Source organism: Anabrus simplex, chromosome 2, assembly GCF_040414725.1.
Source record: "Anabrus simplex isolate iqAnaSimp1 chromosome 2, ASM4041472v1, whole genome shotgun sequence".
Classification (NCBI taxonomy): Eukaryota; Metazoa; Arthropoda; class Insecta; order Orthoptera; family Tettigoniidae; genus Anabrus; species Anabrus simplex.
In genome coordinates this window covers 930707019-930730084 of record NC_090266.1, presented here as the reverse complement: position 1 = coordinate 930730084, position 23066 = coordinate 930707019, and the positions used below count along the sequence as shown (strand labels likewise).

General features: G+C 37.8%; 1 protein-coding gene across 2 annotated transcripts in view; it reads right to left on the bottom strand.

The window, feature by feature from the left end:
• The window catches only part of LOC136863739 (uncharacterized), a 357445-nt gene that overhangs the window by 113707 nt on the left and 220672 nt on the right, over nucleotides 1-23066 (bottom strand). For both annotated transcript variants that reach the window (XM_068226336.1, XM_068226337.1), the window contains exon 16: nucleotides 3650-3839. In XM_068226336.1, coding sequence (XP_068082437.1) covers nucleotides 3650-3839 — 190 coding nt within the window. The remainder of the gene's footprint in view (nucleotides 1-3649; nucleotides 3840-23066) is intronic.

The window sequence follows — 23066 nt, the reverse complement described above, 5'->3', positions numbered from 1 at the left end:
TGCACTCTTTCTGCTTGAGCTTCTCATCAATTTCTTGAAGCTTGACCACTGTCCACGTTCTCACCCATCTACCATTGGACATAACCAGCTGTTGGCCCCTGATATGCACCCTCAGTCCTTGGTGCATGGTTTTCATTAGATGTCTCCTTAAAATTTTCAAGCTCTTGTTACCTTCACTACCCAAGTCTCTTTTCAGCCATACTTTCTCTCCTAGTAAATTTCTAGCATTTCTCACAATATCAGCCATCAAGGTAGATAACCTGACCCTAATTGGCCTGTGCCCTCTCACGTTTCCTACCCTTTCTATAGGGAAGATCATCTTCACTGAAGTTAATCTTCATTTTGTTCTGCATTACCTCCACCACTTTGTATACGATGTCAACCTTATTTTCTTTCACACCCTCCTGGACACCATAAATGAATATACATTTCCTCGAACATTCATGACTACCGATTGCTTCCTCCTCAATTTAACCACCACCTCTTCCAAATTTACCTTCTTCCTCAATAGTGCATCATCTTCCTCATTACTTCCCATCTTGGATATTGACTCCCATTTTTTCCTGGATCCACCTCATGTTTTTAAACTCGAGACTGATCCTGGATTTTAATTTTTTTTTTTTTTACAATTTGCTTTACATCGCACCGACACAGACAGGTCTTATGGCAATGATGGGATAAGAAAGTCCTAGGAGTGGGATGGAAGCAGCCGTGGCCTTAAGGTACAACCCCAGCATTTGCCTGGTTTGAAAATGGGGAAACAACTGAAAACTATCTTCAGGGCTGCTGACAGTGGGATTCAAGCCCACAGCTGCGCGGTACTAACTGCACAGCCAACTCGCCTTGTGATCCTGGATCATTTCCTTAATCTGGTCCAATTGGCACGCATCTTTCACTACCTCCTTAATGGGTTCAATGTCTTCCCACCTGATATTTCCACTTTAATTCTGGCCGGGATTCAATTCCATGCCCCCAATTATTAGTAACACTGTCACTACAGCTGCCACCAGAACCACCTCGCTCATACTTCCCAAATCACCCTTTTACTCCATTCTTTTTGTGGTTTTCCTCTTCGAACTCCTCTGCCATCTTCCAATTGCAGCTCGAGATTGCTCCACTGCAATTATTTCTCGGCACTCTCCACTCAGCACGTCTGCTTTCACTCCTTGCTTAGGCTATACTGGTAACTAACACTTAACTTAGATTTCCCTTGGGTTTGCCCTCCATGGTGCTGTGTTGCTTAATTCATGCTAGTTAAAGCTATGCTTTTTAGAAGTGTTTTTACCATCTTAACACTGAGGCCAGTTAAGGTGCTAAGATTTTTTAAATCTCCCCCTTTCTTTTATGTATTCATATTTTTACATGTTACTTTCTGTAATCTCATTTCGTTACAAGGGGTTAGGCCTTTTATTAACCATATGTTACATCTATTTTTCCTTTCTCATACATAATTTGAAATTGACATCACTTGTAACAAATCTGCAAATTTACCTTCGTTCGTAAACTAGTTTTTATTTTGTTACTAGCTGATTTACCCGTGCTTCGCTACGGGATTCTCAGAAAGACTGACTTAGTGGTTTTCGTAAATGAAGTAGACATAGGTCATTACAAAAACGTCAGTAGGAATATAGCGATTAAAAGCAATGTTATCACATAAAATACTCGATCAAATGAAAAACTGCACTTTTCTCACTTTTAGCGAACAGAACTACGGTGCCGATCTAACAGTCCAAAGTTCCAGAGCTGGAATAACCAGGCCGCAGACAGCAGTGAACACTCCTCTGCCATTCCATTAAATATGCACACTTCTCATTCCAATCAATGCCTCAGAGTAGGGACTGAATAGCTCGAATGCTATAATGAACCAGTATGTTACGTATCAGAAGTATCGAAAAATCGATGAAACAGGAATGGCATGCTAAAGAAGAAATTTAGCTAACTCCCCAGGTACTTCCTGCCAATATTTAGGCGAACTGTTACACTCGTACGACTGGGCGAGTTGGCCATGTGGTTAGGGGCACACAGCTGTGAGCTTGCAACCGGGAGATAAAGGATTCGAACCCCACTATCGGCAGCCCTGAAGATGTTATTCCATTATTTACACCAGGCAAATGCTGGGACTGTACCTTAAGGCCAAGGCCTCTTCTTTCACACTCATAGACCTTTCCTATCCCATCGTCACCATAAGACCTAACTGTCGGTACGGCGTAAGGCAAATTTAAACAAATACTCTGTACGCAGCAGTAATCCTATCTATCGGAGATGGGTGGCAACAGAAGACAAAGCACACCACAACGAACAATGGTCAATGTAATGTTGTTGATTAATTTTATGAGCTTTCTGTATTGTAGGCATTCACGTTTAGTTTTCTTTCGACTCATATTAGGGCAGTGTTACAAAATTATAGCGTAGACTGTTGTTCCTTATTCTCCGACTTTACATACCGATTTTCATTAAATCCTTTTTACCCATTTTCTCATGACTCTGCACTGATAAGTAACAAAAATCCAAATTTATGAATACCTCTGATCATAGCCGGTATGGTAACAATGTATAAGGCAAATGATGGGAAATTTAATACTACATAACTTCAGTTATGTAGTATTTATCGATACGACCATTAATAACAATATGGGAATTAAATTTTAGGCCTACCCCTAAACTACCATTTCACTCAGTGTGAGTAAAATTATTTATGGCCTAGATTATGGCCACTTATTCCCCGACTTCGTATACTGATTTTGATTAAGATATGACCACTAATAAATATTTGAGAATGAAATTTTAGGCCTTCCCATAAAGTACCATTCAAGACTGCATGAATAAAATTATTTATGGCCTAGATTGTAGTGACTTATTACCCGACTTTGTATACAGATTTTTATTAAATTCTCTTTAGCCGTTTTCTTGTGATGCGTGTACATACAGACAGGCAGACAGAAATTACAGAAAAGTAAAAAGTGCATTTCCTTGTTACTGTGGGCACGACTGATACAGAAATACGATCCTTTTTGAATTCTGAGCAATGTACAGACAACTCTTATTTTATATAGATAGATTCTTGTTTTGCTTTGGTTTTATTCACCCCTTTTAATCTCAGTTTTGTTAGTTTATTTTATTAAAAGCTTGAGGGTGATTACCATCTACTTTTCCTTCCCCACAATGCAAACCTAACAATCTCCCTCTTAGGGTTCCAAGCTCTTTCCCACATCCTTTCTTAGCCATCAAGTTCGTCAACCTGTTTCCTTGTATTTCATGCAGCTTCAAGTCTGCAAACCTTGCGAGTTAATTTTTTTATTCTTAGGATTCATTACGTTTTTTGTGTGTGTAACCTATAGTGAGGTTACAGTATGGATCAGATAGCTATCAGACTGCATTTGCAAGATAAAGGCTTCAGAACAAACCATTGGCAGCTCTGAAGATGGTTATGTTTGGTTTCCCCATTTTTTTTTTTTACCAGGCAAATGACTGGGAATTACCTTAAGGCCACAGTCTCTTCCTTCCCAGTCCTAGCAGTTTCTTATCCTACCATCACCAGATCTGTCAGTGTAAAAAACAGTAGGAAAAAGAAAATTATCACAAAGATTTGGTATCAGTAATATAAACCAAAGGCAATATATTGAGTTAATTGAGTATGTGGTTGCCAAACCTGAACAAAAGGTATTTTAGTAGCTTCTCCTGGCCAGTCCACTGAAGTGTGGTAAGATGTGTGTTCTGTGAGTACATCTGAAGCCAAAATCCAACTATCTGCAGGTATCTGTTCCAACTGATCCTCATTCAGAACTAGAAGCAAATCACCCAAGGTTGCAACTGTTCCAAAAGTCCAAGTATTTGGATTCCTGTAACAAATTACAAATTTATTGGTTTCCCCTAAATAACCTGAGTAAGGACAAATTATTTACACAAAAAATATACCTCGATATTAAGCTTTCATAAGTCAGGGTGATGAATGAGCCTGTACAAGAAAATACTGACTGGCAAGTTCCATGGAAGGAATGTGTAGAATATAAACAGATTAGACTTATTAATTTCATTGCCCAGTCAGCATTTCCAAAAAACTGCAGCTGTGATGACCTTGTTTCCTGTAGAAATATCTTGTGATGTGCACGGGTTGTTCAGGAGGGGGCATAAGATGTCTTGGGTCCTGTTTAGCACCACATTCACATGAGGTGTCTGCATTTACTGGAAGGGTCCCCCATTTCTTCAGGCTGGTCTTATTGAGGGACCTTCATACTGGGTAAGGTAAGTGTGCCAGGAGCTAGTTCTTTCTTTGGTGACATGTCTGTGGGCAGTGAGCTCCTCCATCCAAAAGAATTACTTTTATTGAAACAAGATCCAGAGCAAAATTTTAAAAAGTAAACCAAGTTTTATGCTCCTCAAAACCATGTCAAGCCAGACCACTCCAACAGCATTTGAAGGTTAGAGCCCCCAATGCTGCCCTGTGTCTGCTTGGTCTGACCCACTACTATTGTCTCTCCAATATGAGATAAGAACTCTCTTGCTACGTTGCTAATATAGCCTTATAGTTAACATTACAAATTAAAGTTACTTAAACATTTCTCTGCAAGTCAAGAATATGTAATTATGTGGGTCAGAGTTCGTGCTTTTAAGATGGAACCTTAAATTCATCGGGAAATTTGGGGGAAAAGATTTAAGAATTTCCATCTTGAAAACCATGTGATCCGATTGCAACACCAATAATTACTGTAAAACCGTTAAACAACTTGACAATTATTTTTAATTAAGAACCATTTAGGCAAGCCTCGGACCTATAGGAGTAACCGAGTCCCATTCCCATTTGACAGGCAAGGGACTCCTTTGAAGCAACTTGGTGAACAAAATGGATTTTGATGGTGAGCGATCAATATCAATGGGGCTTATGGAAGAAGTACAACCGACGAGTCAGCAAAGAGTAGGCACCCAGATGTGCTATGAGTAAGTGATATTCAGGTAAGGGGAGATAACGAAGATATAGGAGATTATGAAGTGTACTTTACCGGGGGTTAGAAAGGGAAGGGCAGAGTATGGGGTACAGTTGTTTATCAGGAATACCACTGCACGGAACAGTTTGTTAGGCACATAAATAAGCAAATTATTTGGGTAGATTAGGAAGTTGGAGGAATTAGGACGAGAATTTTCTCAGTGTATTCGCCATGTGAAGGTGTAGACGAGGATGAAGTCTACAAGTTTTATGAAGCATTGAGTGACGTAGTCCGTGTCAACATCAAGGATAGGGTAGGGCTAATGGGGGATTTCAATGCTAGAGTTGGAAATAGAACTGAAGGATACGAAAGTGTGATTTGTAAATGTGGGGAAGATATGGAGGCTAATGGGAAAGGGAAGAGTTTCCTGAACTTCTGTGCTAGTATGTGTTTAGAGGTTATGAATACATTCTTCAAGCATAAGGCTATTCGCCGCTACACATGGGAGGCTACGGGTACCAGATCCATAATAGACCATCGTAACCGACTTCGAATTTAGGAAGTGTGTTAGGAATGTACGAGTTTCCTGGGGAATTTTCGATGATACAGATCGCTATCTGATCTGTAGTGAAGTATCTAGGACTAGGACAGAGAAAGTGAAATCTGTCCGCAAACTAAAAAGGTAGAAAATCTCCAGGACGAGGAAATTAGTAGTGCATGGATATGATCAGTGAGAAGTTTCAAACAGTAGACAGTAAGCAGGTTCAGGATATAGAAAGAGAATGGGTGGCATACAATGATGCTGTAATAGAAACAGCAAGGGAATGCCTAGGAACAACTCTGTAAAAATGGGAAAAGTGAGCATCTTGGTGGAAGATGAAGTGAACTTGAAAAAAGCTCATCAGAAATGGCTTAAAACAAAGGCTGATGGAGACAGGGAATTGCACACAGAGGAAACGGTTAAATATTTGTTGAAACCAAAAAGTCTTGGGAAGATTTTGATAAACTGGAAAGGCTAGGTCAAGCAGCAGAGAAACCTTTCTGGACAGTAATAAAGAATCTTAGGGAGGGAGGGGGAAAAAGGAAATGAACTGTGTTTCAGGTAATTCAGGTGAACTCATAATAGATCCCAGGGAATCACTGGTCAGGTGGAGGGAATATTTAGAAAATTATCTCAACGTTAAAAGAAATCTTTCTGGTGGTGTTGTTAACAACCAAGCTCATGGGGAGGAGGAAAATGAAGTTTGTGAAATTCCTGTACACTTGAATTGAAAAGGATGGTTAATTCCATTGTCATAAAGCAGCAGGAATAGATTAGACCTGAATTGGAGAAGTACAGTGGGAATGGAGGGATAGAATGGCTACACAGAGTAGTAACATTAGCATGGAGTGTGTCAGGTACCTTCAGATTGGACAAAAGCAGTAACCACCTATCTATAATCAAGGGAACAGGAAGGATTGCAACAACTATCAAGGTATCTCATTGATTAGTATACCAGGCAAAGTATTCACTGGCATCTTGGAAGGGAGGGTGCGATCAGTGGTTGAGAGGATGTTTGATGAAAACCAGTATGGTTTCAGACCACAGAGGGTCTGTCCGGATCAGATTTTCAGTATGCGCTAGGTAACTGAAAAATGCTACGAGAAGAATAGGCAGTGGTGTTTATGTTTCGAGATCTAGAGAAAGCATATGACAGGGTACAGAGGGAAAGGATGTTCACTATACTGGGGGACTATGGAATTAAAGGTAGATTATTAAAATCAAAGGCATTTAGGTTTACAATAAGGCTTCAGTGAGAATTGATGATAGAACGAGTTGATGGTTCAGGGTACTTGCAGGGGTCAGACAAGGCTGTAATCTTTCATCTTTGATGTTCGTAGTTTACATGGATCATCTGCTGAAAGGTATATTGTGGCAGGGAGGTAACTGCAAATGTAATGGAAATGGAAATGTAAGCAGTCTGGCCTATGCTGACGACTTGCATCTTAATGGCAGATTGTGCCGAAAGCCTGCAGTCTAATATCTTGGAACTTTAAAATAGATGTAACGAGTATGGTATGAAAATTAGCCTTTCAGAGACTAAATTGATGTCTGTAGGTAAGAAATTCAACAGAAGTTATTGTCAGATTGGTGATACAATGCTGGAACAGGTAGATAATTTCAAGTATTTCGGTTGTGTGTTCTCCCAGGATGGTAATGGTAAGAGACTGATTCGAGTTGTAGTAAAGCTAATGCAGTGAGCTCACAGTTGCAACAAACAGTATTCTCTAAGAAGGAAGCCCAGACTAAACTATCTCTACATCGGGCTGTTTTTAGACCAACTTTGCTTTACAGGAGCGAAAGCTGGGTGGACTCAGGATATCTTATTCGTAAGTTAGAAGTAACAGGCATGAAAGTAGCAAGAATGATTGCTGGTGCAGAGAGGTGGGAACAATGGCAGGAGGGTTGAATGAGGTGAAGGCTAAGTTAGGAATGAACTCTATGGATGAAGTTGTACACACAAACCAGCTTCGGTTTTGTGGTCATGTGAGGGGATTGGACAAGGATATGTTACCTAGGAAAATAATGGACTTATGGAGGGTAAGGTAAGTAGAGGGATACCAAGACTATGATGGTTAGACTCCGTTTCTAATCATTTAAAGGTAAGAGGTATAGAACTAAATGAGGCTACAGCACTAGCTGCAAATAGAGGATTGTGGTGATGTTTAGTAAGTTCAGTGTGTTGCAGACTGAACGCTGAAAGGCATAACTGTATGATATTGTATGTGTGAAGGTATGTGTTATGAATAAGAAAGGTCTCCTGAATTAAACATGATTTTCTGTAAATTTTGGTCAAGTTCAAGTTAAATTTCAGAGCATTGGTAAGGCATGAAAATTAGGTGATATATTCAGCTCTACGTTTTATTGAATACATTTTCTCAGCCGTGTATCTGAATAAAAATGAAACTAATTCAAGTTCGTCAGATTTTGCAATCTGCTCTAACAATTTTCTCCTGACATTACAAGGTTTGCAAAATCAAATTTCAGGAATCTTCTCAAGTGCAGGAAAAAGGAATATTTTTTTCCAAAAGCTGATTATAGTTCTTAAATATTATCTCTCAAACCCCAAGGCCAAATAAGCATTGCAAACTGACTTATTTTGACAAGTGAAATTCAAACCAGAATAGGACTTGATCCTGTACATCTCTTGCATTGACCAGAATCTGAATAGTGGACCTTTTGAATGAACTTTAAAAGCACTGACACTGCCTAGTAACATCCATATTTATTGTTTTATATACATAATATTTTTACAACTTCAATACAAATGTTATACTGCTTACATTCCAAGTATCTGAAAAATGACTGAAACATGATTGAAAAGTATGACAGGCAAGATTTGCACTTTTGATTTCTACTCATTTGGTGCTTACTATTATTTTTGTTTAAAGGCTTTAGTATTTCTAATTGTACGAAAGTATGATTTCACTAGTAAACTTCATGAAGGGTGAAGAGAGTTGGGAATGCATAATTATGTTCCAAGGGGCTGCCACAGCCATGGAATTGCCAATTTTTCTCAAATTTTGGGAGGTTTATCTAAGTCAAAAAAAACAGGCATGTCCAAAGGTATATGCAATTGGCCTTTCTTCAACAGGAAAGGGATCCTTTACATTTAATAGCTGGACTACCTGCTAGCAATTTGCATGCGATAACCTGCAACACCACTGGTCTCCTGGCATGCATTCCCAAATTCCACACTGTCGTTTCAGGTTTGAGAAGTCTTGGGAGGACAGCAAGAAACTTAAAGCAATTGTAAAGGACATATGCCAAGTGGACAAGAGGTAAGTCTTAATGGAACAGTAAGGAAATCAAGAATATGAAGACCTACTTAAAAACAGAACAGAGATGAGGTGAGCTTTTCTCGAAGTCTGAACTGGATGAAATTAAGAATCAAATTTTGGACTTAGAAAGGTAAGGAAGCTTGAATTTAAGGAACACAAGACAGGGAAGATACAAGGAAAAAATAATCATTTGGACTGAAATATTCAGGTAAGTTAAATATGCTGAACGAAGTAACCCCTGTTGCCAAGGAGAATGTGGAAGTTGATCAAGTGACCTGTATAAAGCTTTTAGAATAGAGAAGAAAACTAAGAGCAGTAAAATTCTGCATTGTTTTGAGCCTAAGGACCTGGAAAATCTTTAAAAATTAGAGGCACTGAAATGAACTAAAATATGAATCAAAAACAAAGTGGATGCAGAAAAAATTAAAAATAGAAGAACTATTACGTTTTCACTTAGGTAAAAATGGAACGGACTGAAGGCATTTATCCACCAGAACAGATTGAGAGTGGTCTGTGACAGAACACTATCAGCCAAACAGCTGCAAGAAATGGAAAATGCCCAGACGTGACAGCACGAGATGTCTTGTAGGAACTTTGCAGCAGCCTGGATTGACAAAAGCAGAAATTGAGGGAGCGATAACTCTGCGAAGACCTCCTTACATTTACACTCCAGACATGTAGAGACAGTTTCCAGGAGAGAGGAGATCACAAGAGAAAAGGAAAAATTTAAGGTACCATAACTTTAAGACATTTGGGTTAGAAAGGTGATGAGTACAAATGAAGAAAAGTGTACAGAAAAGGAAATTATTAGCTCCTGAAATGGAAGCTTTTACAGATAGAAAAACTATGCATCACACTCTAGTGAGTGAAAGTATCAGACATAGGCCCTACCAAATATGTAACTTGTCTGACACATAGCATGCATAAATAGAGGGCATACCGAGTATACTGGGAAACTGGGTGAGGGAATTAATATTTGAAAACTAGATTATGGGAATACAGTAAAACCTCGATGCATCGTTCATCAAGGGGAAGGGAGAAAATTACTATGGGTGACATAAAATAGGGGGAAAGCAAAACAATAAAAGATGGGTACTGTATTTGGGCATTTTTCATCATGTAAATATAATAATGATGGCGTGTGGCCTCCAAAGCCAGGTGCAGATCTTTGGAGTTTTCTTGTGACAGGCGATCGACGCACTTATGAAAATGCGGCTCTACCTAAGATGAATCCTGATGCATAAATCTGTGCTCACACACAACCCCCTGAACTGTCGAACTTAACCAACAAATGTTAAAATCACCGACACGATCGTGACCCCTCAAACTAAAAGCCAACACATGCTAACCATTTAGCCATGGAGCCGGATATGCTCATGTTATAACTGTATCAAAATATTGCAATCTTGATACATGATGAAAATAAAAAGCATGACTTGCGCCGTTTTGTTTCAATTTTCCTTACATCTTGTAATAATTAGGAAACCTTCAAATCGGTTCTTTTATTGCAAATTAATGATATATGTGGATATTATGGCGATAACTTATTTGGGTAATGATTCCGTACACCCTTTGCGAACGATATGTTAGAGATCCAACATGGTGCAGCTCGGACGAAGTCACAATGGGCTAAGCGATGCTGCCAACTTAGGAATTAGTTCGAAGACCAGGCTAGTGAAAAAATTCTTAGTCTGGCTTGTAAAAAGACAACTGTGCAAGGGGGCAACAAAGTGGTAAACAGGCCTCTAGCAACCCACACACATCACAAGGTATGATCCGATTAATAACCCTGTGACTAATTATAAAACATACCCAGCACATTGTGAAACTATTTTAAACTGTGTGATTCTCATGTTCAACAAGGCTGGCAGCCCTAGCCAGCCAATAACACATAAAATGGTGGCAAATTTGAGTTTTACAGTGCTTCTGTTTTGGTTCTTGTATATAATACTTCTAGGCGCCAGTTAGTGGGTCGAGGAGAAGCGTTTGTGCCAGGAGGCTCGTAGTGAGGTTGCGCGTGAACAACCTGCGCACAGCACTCCAGCCTACAAGATCCTTGCTCAAGACTAGCAACTCTTAATCGCTCTTACATTCTCTCGTAACAAATTGCTGTTATATGCTAGAGTATTCAGCTGTGTAATTTCAAAAAACCTTTGCGTATATTTTTCTTGCGTACGATCGATCCATGTGGGAAAATTGTGGCAGAGGACAAATTTTTTTTGAAGATCGATGCGATATAACGATAGTTCAAGGAATGATGCGGGGAAATTTAACATTGGTTTATATGGAACATTTTTGGGACCAAATAAATTGAACTATGGATACCGGAACGAAACAGAGGTTCTACTGTAATTTAAACACTGCTACCAGTAGGATGGTAGGATGTGGACTAGATACTATGTTATAGTATATGAAGTTAAAACACAGGAGAGTATGTTAAGGACATTATCTGGTAACGATATCTGTATATAAAAGAAGTTAACAAGTAGAACTAGTGGAATAAGACCTCTTAGTATTCTGGGTTAAGATATTTTGAAGGAAAAAGGGTGAGAAAATTTGTGTCTTCTGCTGTAACCACCCAATGGCATCTCCTTTTAAGAAAAAAATTCTGAAATAACCTTATTGTATAAGTAAACCAGATCATATCAGAATGATCAAGGTAATTTTAAAGCAAGGGTAGGTAAAAATCCAGTATACAATAGATATGGACTAAATATTAACTGAGGAAAGGAGAAGTGAAGAATGCAACAGAATTAGAGAGAAACTATTGGAAACTTTTGCAGGAGAGGAACTAGACATACTGAAAGGTTTGTGGTCAGGGGATGAAAGTGGGAATATAACTTACTCAGTTATACTTTACCACTATGATGTAGTTACTGATACATTGAAATGATAGCTAATTTCAACAATCACAAGGGCAGTAGCTCCCTTTGTGGATTAGTGGTAGGGTGTCTGCTTCCAATTTGTAAGTTTGTGGGTTTGAACCCAGCAATTCCATCTAGAGGTACTGAATTATGTTAAAAACTAAGATACAGAACTGGGCAGAATCATTTCACAGAAGTTACTCAGATGCAGAGAAGTGAAAAAAACCCATTTGGTTACTAATGTACAGAAACAGCTTATAAGATATAGAATGAGAGAAGGATTAATTTACGGATTCTTTTAGGAGAAAAGAATGAAGCTAGATATTGAAAATATGATGAACAGCAGTGACTATGAATCAATACAAATGGTGGAAATATAGCTGGTAGCAAAATTTCTGTTAAAGAAGGCAAAATAAACCGAACTCCTAGTACGATGATGAGCGCAAGAAAAAATCTTAAGTGTTAAGAGTACTAGAAGCATACAGAAATTAGGGATTGCAAGAGTTAAGGATAGAGTTCTGTAGAAAATGAAGCAGTACAAAGATTTACAGAGCAAAAATAGAATTGGTGGGCCAAAGAAGTACAACTGTTAAACAGATATCTTAAACAAAACCAAGAAAGTATGGAACAGAATAAAAACTTTTAAGAAAAAAAAAAATGACCAAGCAACAACTAGCAGATACAGTGTTTTAAGTAGATTCCTAGGGGGTTGTGATAAATTGAAATTTAATAAGAGTGAGAGTTTCACTTCGACATAGAAAGAACTGCCTGTATTAGATTCGATAATTTTGAAGTATGGTAATGACTAAAAGGGAAACCGGAGGGGGGAAATCAGTGGAATTGCAAAGTATGGGAAGTTTTGAACAGACTCAGGTTGGAGTAATAATATAATAAAATTTGTTACAGTAGAGAAACTAAGATTTTGGGAAGAAATAATGATCCATGGGCAAAAGCAAGGGAGAGAGATCTAATACAAATAATTATAGGGGAATTACTTTGTTGGACACACACTTGACAAGATTTATACTGTGATACTGTATTACCAAAAATAATTAAAATGGGCAGAGGATTCTATTAGTGCACCAGTCAGGATTCAAGAAAGAAATGAACTTCAGACAATACTTTACTGAAACCACAATAGATAAATAGTTAAAGAGATAAGGGGGTAAATTATGTCACCATTATAGATTTATAACAAGCCTTTGATTCTGTCAGAAAATTGGCAGTCACTGTAGATGTCTAGAACAGGAGTATTAAATAAAATTGTTAATGCAACAGAATTTTATGCAGTGGTTAAATCCATAATTAAAATAGACAATGGTCTAAGAGAGACATTGGACTAAAGTAGGGGTGCAAATTACCAGCTATATTGTTAATACTCTTCATGAATTATGGGTAATTGAGGTAAGAATATGAGAAGCCCATATCTTAATGATGAAATTCCTGATTTCTGCAGATATCCTGCTCTCTAACATCAATATGTATGGAAAGCAATATCACAAAAACTGCTCAATATTGCAGAAAATGTAATTGAAAAATTCATATTAAGAAAAAAGTCACATTATGTAAGAAGAGAAATTAAACAGAGAAATGGTGGTGGTTAGGTGTAGAATTAGAAACAGTAAAAATTAGTATATTTAGGAACTGTCTGGCCTATCCAGTCTGCTACAGTAATTGAGTAGTCCATACAGCCAGCAACTCTGCACCAAGTGTCAGACTGTGTAAAATAACTACCCTAAGAGGGCCAACGGCTTTGGGGCGGATGAATTCTCGGGTGGGGTAATTTCCCCCTCAGTGTTGGTAACGACACTGGAACCCATCCAGCAGAATGTGTCCCTAGGATAGAGTCAGCTACAGAAGGAGTCTACTCCATGTTATGAGCAGCCTCATCACCTGCTGGCAGCAGCTGTAAAATGCCTTTGGGAGTGACAAACCCATTTTAATGGAAGCCTAAGAACTAGTGCAAATTTGGTGCAGCCTTGGAAAATGCTAGGGCACCCACTGCAGGCAACATTCAGTTCTTCAGGTAATGGGGGAGCTGTGACAAGTGAGCAACCAGTATATCACAATATATCTATATCAAGGGAGTTAACACCCTAACCCTGACAGACAAGTTCGAAGAGCTGATAAGAGTTCATGAAAGAGAAGAACATAGCCATACTTTGTCTCAGTGAAACAAAATTGAGAGGAAGAGGGGAAAGAAAACTGAAGGAAGAGCATAGCCTGTTTTACAGAAGAGGACAGGATGCAGTAAACTGAGTAAGAATGATCATTAGAAAGGATGTCCTGTAATGTGAAGAAGATTAAGATCGGTGACAGAATGATTACAGCAAATGCACAGTTTAAGGCAGGAACATAGAAGTCTTTCCCAAGTATATGCTTCACAAACTTTGTATAAAGAGAGTACAGAACAATTACTTGAAATGGCAAAATACAGAGGACAAGGAAGTAATTATAATGGGAGATCTGAATGCACAAGTGGGAAGAGAGACTTGGAAGAATAAATTCTGGGGCCATATAGATATGGCAACAAGAATGAAGGGTATATGTTAATGGACTTGTACCCGAGAAACCAACTAATAAACACATGGTTCAGGAAGAAAAATTAAGAAAACTCATTACATATTAGTAGAAAAAGGAAATCTGATTGTATGGATGTTACAGCTATGCCTGATGAAGCCTTTGGGGGAGACCATAGAGCAGTAATAGAAAAGTTTCAAGTAGGCAAGGTCAAAAAACTACGAGAAAAAGATTAGGGTCTGGAGATTGAAGGAAAAGGAGGTTCAGGAAGAGTTCAAAGAAGAATTACATAAACCGATACACATGACAATGTTTAACAGGAATGGAATAATTTTAACCCTAGAACTGGCAACTGCTGAATATTTGACACTTTGGTACCTGCTGTTGAATGTTCAACATGTTCACATTTCATCACGTAATTTTTCCAATTCAACAGATGTCATGACAGTCTACATTTTGTCATTCAACCACATCAGCCAAGATTTCAGTTTTATTCCTAGTTATAACCTCTTTGGGCGCAATTTCACAAAAAGAAATGAGTGCAGTTTTACGACCATCTGTTTCAGTGACATTTGGCTGTAGTGTGTATATAGGCCTATTGTTATTTGAATGATAACATACATTTTTAGTACAGTTTGTGTACTAAAGATTTTTCACAATGTAAAATAAGTGACGTCTGGCAAAATTTGTTGGAAGATGAAAGAGACTGATCTGAGGATATTGAGAATGAACTAACAGATTCAGAGTGATTCGGAATATGGATCCACTATTTCTTTGCATCAAATATTTGAAAGAAAGTTATGAACTTGTCATACAGAAACCTATCATAACAACATGGTCTAAGGTCACTTCTTGAGCAAGGCATGCTCGTGTAGTATAAAATATATTTTCCCTAATATTTTCAAGAATACCTAAGTCAGTGACAAAACTCACTAGTACATTATAGGTACATCACTAACGATCCATGTATCTGTGACATGTTTCAGTTGTGTGTTCATATGATTAAAAGATTTTAATTTAGAAATTCCACATTTTGAACAGACATTTTTCTAGACAAAATATATATGCAATTTTGTATCAGCACTTCAATCCTCAGTGCATTAGCTGTACGTAAATGTATAAAACTTCATAGATTTCTTCATACCTCTTTGATGTAATTTTATTTAGACAAAATTAAAGCTGCCAAATATGGCACAAGATTTAACACTGCCAGTTCTAGGGTTAGGAGTGTATTTGTAAAGTGTGCAGAGAAAATGTGTGGTGGAACATCAGTAAAGGTAAGGGGGAGAAAAGTTAACATGGTGGAATGATAGAATCAAACTACAAGAAAAGAAGAAAACTTTAAAGAAACTGAAAACATTTAAAGATAGAAGAGAGTACAGTCAGATACACAAGAGCTAAGAGTTTGCAAGAAAGTAGTAGCCAAAGAAAGAATAAAAGTTGGGAATCATTCAGCCAGGAAGTAAATTAAGATTTGAACTGTGGGAAAAATTATTTGATATATATATGTATCTCCATGATTCAAATACTGATTGCCGCAAAGGCATTCAAGAAGACCACCAAGGAAAGATTCCATTAACTTTAACAGAAACTAGGCCTACCAAACTTCCATTGAATGGCAGAAGAGAATGACAAATATTTCCCAACAATGCCTCCTGTGAAGAAGACCACCACCTGGTTTCGAACTCCCTCGAAGACTATGGTCCACACTGAACAGGATTCGAACCAACCATGGGAAATATGCAGCCTTACACTACAAGTGGAACATAATTTCAACACCTGAGTGACTGCAGTGCTACACAGACCATCCAGCACATCGCGAACTGTAAGACAAAGTATAATGGCAGTGCTGACGACTGCTCTCGCAACCCCACAATTATAGACTACATCCAAAATTTAGATATACGTATATAGAAATGTAGTTCCTATCGAAGACACTGAGCCGATGCAAAAATGACAAGTTTTAAGCCTTAGACCATGTCTACCTAAACGATGTCTAAATCTAGCACGATCTTCCATTGCGTAAACAATGTTCAGTCTATGTTTAACTAGACATCGCTTAAAAGTTTCAATATTGGTTTGAAAATGGAGAGACGTATCTTTCATGCAACTCTTTGCTTGTCACAACCAATTAAATTCGGTGCATGCGCCAAATGCCAGTCAGCTGTTTGTCTTCCTACACATTCAAGTATGGCTAAGCAGGAGCACGACTTGCCCAGAGATGAGAGTATCTCTTTCGGTGGAAATTAAATCTTATATTATCGACACGCCACCATACGGGGAAGTGTAGCTTTGATTGGAGCGTTCTTACAGCGAGTGTCGTCCACTCAAATACAGTAGCTTTGATGAAGGGAAAATCAAGCAATAGTAATGTGTAACCAAGTGTGCTATACAGGCCATATAGAAGTGGCTTGCATTCTGGAGATTGTAGTTTCAAAACTCATCAGCTGCCCTGAAGATTGTTTTCTGTAGTTTCTCTATTTTTACACCAGGCAAATACTAGGGCTGTTAGGGCCACAGCCCTTCTTCCTCAGTCCTCTGAGCAATAATCACCACCACCACCACCACCACCACTTGCCTTTTCCTATCTGATACATGCCAAAAGCTTATACGATTATATATGGTATATATAAAACCCCATACAACCTACTTTTTAGTTTTCACTATTATGTGTGTTTACTTGGCAGTAAATATAAGCGAATCCCTCCCAGCTGATGTATGCGACAGCCCTTCGACGATCAGGACACGTAACTGATATGTAGTCGAAGCAACCTATAATTCCATGGAAATTACCCCATGTATATAATAAAATAAACCTGTTTCCAAAAATTGTGTTCAACTTTAACATTACCGGACTGTCTCTTTGTCCATCAAGAAACAAGTGTCTCGAAAAGCGAAACCGTATTTTAAGATCTATCTCCCCGTAGATGTCAAAGGAAATACTGCGATTTAGCAGCGGGTGACCCACAGAGAGGCCGCTGGAATAACCTTTCTTCCCGGAATCATCTTAACATAATACAATTTACATGTTTCATGGTACATAACCTCAAATTGTGATTCACTCCTCTCATGTGAGGTTAAACAGTGCTCTCGGCAGTGTTTAAACATGACTAGTTTAACATTGGTTTTAAACAGTGTTTAAGTGATAAAATCTCTGCAATGCGACAGCCATACTTAGGCACTGTAATTTTAGACATAGTCTAAATACCGTTTCTGCAATTGGCCCACCTCTCATTGTAATGTCCAATTCCTTCAATTACTTCTATTCCTGCTGCCTGGATAACCTTTCCCACATACCTGGTTTCCCACATTCAGCAGTTCACTGAAATATTTTTTCAATACATTATCTCTTCTGGTTTTGTCAGTATTATTCCTTTAGTTTTTGCAGACCCTGTGTTCAGTTTTATTCCTAGTTTCTTCCAATTCCAAATTCAGAAGATTTAAAGACTATGAAAGCTGTGGGAATAGATGAAGTAGCCATGGAAATGATCAAGGCTGCAGGATCAGCAGGACTCAAGTAGACTTACAGAATGCTAAAGTGTGGGGGGGAGGGGGGGGGAGAGAGAGAGAGAGAGAGAGAGAGAGAGAGAGAGAGAGAGAGAGAGAGAGAGAGAGAGAGAGAAAGGGGGGTGGGATTGGAAAAGGGGGCAAGGGAGAGGGGTTATAATTCCAAAATTCAGTTAAGGAGATTTAGATGTCCAATAACTACAGAGGAATCACCATCCTTTGGCATGTTTAAGATAATGGCAAGTATAATTGGAAAAAGTTGAGAAAAAAATTGGGAAGTTAGTTCCAACAGGAACAATTTGGATTCAGAAGTGGAAGGTCAATAGTAGAACCCACTTTCAGAGACAGATCATGGAAAAGAGCTGGGAATATGGGAAGGAAACAGTAATTACTTATAGATTTAGAAAGGCATGACAGCATTCCCACATTGTGAGTTAGGCTGCCTGACACACAGGGGCATTGACAAGGAACTAGTAATAAAAGCAATATGATAACTGTTGCAGCTCTGTGAAGACAACAATGAATAGATCAGAATGGTTTGGAATTGACCATGGGCTAAAGCAAGAGAGTGTGATCACTTCAGCTGTACATAATTGTGACTTATTACAGGAAAGGCAGCAAGGGTAAAGATTATAAAGAGGAAAGAATGAATGTAATGTTTGTGAATGACAATATGATTTGTGGAGAAGATTAGGAGTAGCTAAAGATGAAAAGTATTGAACAGGACTTAACAATGCAGACTGAGGATCGTAATTTTATTAGCGTTACGTCCCACTAACTACTTACAGTTTTCAGAGATACCGATATGCTGGAATGTAGTCCCATAGGAGTTATTTTAAGTGTCATTAAATGTACAGACATGAGGCTGACATATTTGAGCACCTTGAAATACTACAGAACTGAGCCAATATTGAAACTACCAAGTTGGGGTCAGAAGGTCAGAGTCTGAACCGTCTGAGCCACTCAGCCTGGCTGGATTTAGGATCAATGTGGAGAGGAGCAAGACAATTATGATTAGTTGAGGAAGTAAAGGAAAAGGAGCTATAAAAATTGGAGTCCTAGAATGGGAAATAATAGAATGCTTCAATTATTTGGGAATTTAACCAACAGAAAATTGAAGAAAGGATTTGGAAATTAGGATACAACTGGAGAGTGCATTTTATCAACAGGTACGAATATGTAAGGGATAAAGATGTACCAATGAAAGTTAAAAGAAGATGTGTACAAGGGATATTACTTTCTTATAGTGGCATATGCAGCAGAAACTTAAACAAGGAATCAGATGAGAGTCAAGTACAGGTAGTTGAAATGGAGTTCCTGGGGAGTATGGTACAGAAGACAAGGTCGAGGAAGAAATGAAGACATACGAATAGTTGAATGTGCAAAAACTAAATGACGAACTGAAACAGAACAGATTGAGGTGGTTTGGACATGTCAGATGGATGAAAGAAGACATGACAGGGAAGAGAATGAAGGAGACCAAGATTATGATGGACTGAAGAACAGTATGGGACAATGGAACCTAGACTGAAGCAGCGTCGGATGAGGCATGGTGGAGAGACATGATGTAAAGTGGAGAAGAACCATATTTGCCCCCACCCAGTGTCAGCTGGAAAAAGGGAATGATGTTAACCATTAACATCAAATGTTAAGTGGCATGAATTAGAATAGCAGAAATAAAAGTGCTGGCTGCTCTATCTAGCACGAGATGTTTAAAACATTGACGAAGGCAGTAAACGAGATTTAATAGGCCTTTATCTGAATTTATTGCAGTCTGTACTCTTAGCAGATTTGACCCAGTTGTATGGCCGGATGACCTTCCTGAAGCCAATCCTACGTAGAGGGATGTATTCACCATTTAAGTTTGCAGAGATTAGAGCTCGAAAACTCTGTAAAAACAAGGCCAGTGTGTTTTATAGATGAAGAGAAGTGCCGACACCCAGTACCCAAACCAGAAGAATTAATCTGACGCAGTTAAGATAATCTGCCTGACCGAGAAACCCTTTGAACCGATGACAAGAATGCTAACCATTCAGCCAAGAAACTGGACAGATTTAGGACAAAAAGTTCTGCTTAATAATAATAATAATAATAATAATAATAATAATAATAATAATAATAATAATAATAATGGGTCTGCCAGACTGTAAATCTAATACAAGCAGATGAAATAAAATGTTTAAGATCATGAACAGGAAATTGAAAGGATATATTGAATTTACTACACTAGCATCAGATGAAGTTTCTAGAAGATAACAAGGTGAAGAGAATGCTGGAGAGAATAGGAATTTGAGACTGTTGGGACAAAGAGATCCAGAGCAAAAAAAAAAAAAAAAAGCTGAGTAAGAAAGTAACAAATGGTATAAAAGATATTGAGAAGCAGATCACATCAAAATGTAGACCAAAGGAACATTAACAATCCAGAGAAAGTATCCAAAACTTGTCAAAGAATTACAAATAGAGAAGTAAGAGATTGTGTGGTGGTTAATGAGTATCTAAGTATAGGGGTCGTCAAAGGGAAAAAACATTAATCGTTTGTTGTGGAGAAGCAATGGAAGAGGCACATCTGAGAAAGAATACAGAGAAAGACTTAGGGTTAAGTATCTGAGTAGGGAATATAAAGTAAACAATGAATTTGATAAAATTTTAAAACTTAATGTGTGGATCGCACCAGGAAGAACAAAATTCTCTTGTTACTTAATGTAGCAAAGGAAAATAAGAGAAAATATAAAAACTAGCAATTACCCGTGATTTTTCTCACGTGGATTTCATAATTTGATCAAAGTAATCGTTCCTTGTCATTTTACTAAGACATTATCTGAAAATTCCTGAAGTATAAGAACTCTCCCAAAAATTGAGTTTTATACACCCCAGAAATTCTTTGTAAACCATGTTTGTGGTATTACCTTTTGGGGCTAAGACGACCAAGTGACAAAACTTACATGTGAGAAGCAGTCTTCTCTGAAGTTAAAAAAATAAATACATGTTTATTTTTTTTAAAAGGAGATTCCAAATACCAATTTTCACATCTGAATTTTACAGTTTGAGATGTAGATATCCTCATTTTCAAAATTCCCCCCCCCCCCCTCCTTTTACCCCTTAGCAGCAGAATATCCAAAAATCCTCCCTTAGCTAGCACCTACATGTTAATATGAATGTATCCCCAAAATTTAATTTCGTTATGTCCATTAGTTTTGGCTCTGCGATGATGAATCAGTCAGGACAAGTTATTTTATATAACTGACTAGCAAGATACCTGTGCTTTGCTACGGCTTTAAACTGAAAATTATTATTCAATGTTGAACATTTTTAAGAGTCCACCGTCGGCTAAGCCTAATACGTCAAATGTTTTAGGGAGAATGATTATTTTCTGATCTAACACTCATTTGAACCCCATACGGAAGAATTTGAATGTTTCAAACCAGATCTTATTTAAAATCTGGTACGTAAAAGCGACTAACCTGAAATTTTGATTTTGTACATCAAGCAGTAATGAAGGAATGAATACATTTTAAGGGGTGAATGTTTTTAAATATTTATTAACATCTAGAGTAGTCTACTCTTTGGCTAAATGGTCAGCATGTTGGCCTTCGGTTCAGAGGGTCCCGGGTTTGATTCCCGGCCAGGTTAAATCCAATGGCGCAGGGGCTGGGTGTATGTGTTGGCTTCATCATTATTTCATCCTCATTACGACGCGCAGGCCGCCTACGGGAGTCAAATAGAAAGACCTGCACTTGGTGGGCCAAACCCGTCCTGGGATATTCCGGCACTAAAAGCCATACGACATTTCACATTTCAACATCTAGAGTACAGAAGACCAACCTTCATAAAAAAAGTTAGTGCCTGAAAGGGTTTTGGAAGCATGGATATTGTGTTTTTGAAGATCAACCACCATCTAAACCCCTTAGGAGATAAATACTTTGAAGTATACGATATTTTACACCTAGACATAAAAGAACACCCTTCTCATAAATTTACAACTTTGTACGTCAAACAGTTATGGAGGGATGAATAATCTCTTTTACAGAGCCTCTTAATTTAGGGTTGGAACGTTAATAGTTCCTACTTCACACCTAGGGTTTGGAATTGGAATTTTGTCTTTGTACATTAAACAGTTTCGGAGGAAGGAATAAATAAGTTTTTGGATCTCAACCCCCATTTCATTCTCCAAGTGGTTAAATTTGTTTCAAACGTTCTTTTATTTAACGCTGAGGATATCATTTGAAATTTCAACCTCATAATTCAAACGGTTTCATATAAATGCACATTTTTGTCATTCCTCAACCCCCCCAGACAAAACCCCCCTTAAGGGTGTATTGTTTTAAGTCCACTTCTTACTTGCATCCTCATAAAAATCATTCAACTTTTTTACACCCCCTTAAGTTAATCACCCCATCCCCTGCCACAAAATATGCGTGTATTTCTGAAGGAGATTCAAAATACCAATTTTCTCGTCCGTAACATCCTTTGTTTTAGAGATAGAAGTAACCTCAAACAAACAATTCAACTCTATTTTAATTCATTTATCTCTCCCCCATTAATTTGATTTACCAAAAACAAAAGAAATAGTGTTTCTTTTTTTAAAGGGAGGTTCCAAATACAAATTTTATGTCATCTTCCGTTTGAGATATAAGTATCCTCCTAGAAAGAGTTCAACTCCCTTATCAGTCCTTTTTAACTCTCCTTAAGTGTGTTTTCCCGAAAACAAAAATGCGTGTACTTTCTTTGTAAGAGATCAAAAATACAAATTTTTACTTCTGTAATGTGTTACATTTTTTAAATATATTGTACATATACTCATTTTGAAAATACACACCATTTATGACTCCTGTTTATCCCCTCTTTAAGATTTTCCAAAAACAAAAATTACATGTTTCTTTATATTTAAAGGAGATTTCAAATACCAATTTTCAAGACTAACACTTTAGATTGAGATATAAGTATCCTCAAAAGGTACTCAACCTGTTTTTCACCTTTTATCACACCCCTGAAGAGGATTTTCGTAAGAAAAAAATATGAATTTCCTTATTTTTAAAGAAGATTCCAAATACCAATTTTCACGTCTTTAAACTGTTAAGTTTGAGATATAGATACATTCATTTTAAAAATTCACCCCCCTTTTCACGCCCTTGGCGACTGAATATCCAAAAATCCTTCCTTAGTGACCCACCTACATTATAATATAAATGTATCCTCAAAATTTCATTTCTTTATTTTCAGCAATTTTGGCTCAGCAATGATGAATCAGCGAGTCCGTCAGTCAATCAGGACATGTTATTTTATATAGAGAGATTAAATAAACACTATCTTAACCAATGGAGGATAGGATATACGTTTGTCCAAGAACATAACACTAACGCCTGTGACAAATTTTTATTAAGATTGGTACAAACGTTTATTAAGGTTTATAACAAGGTTTAATTTAGTATTA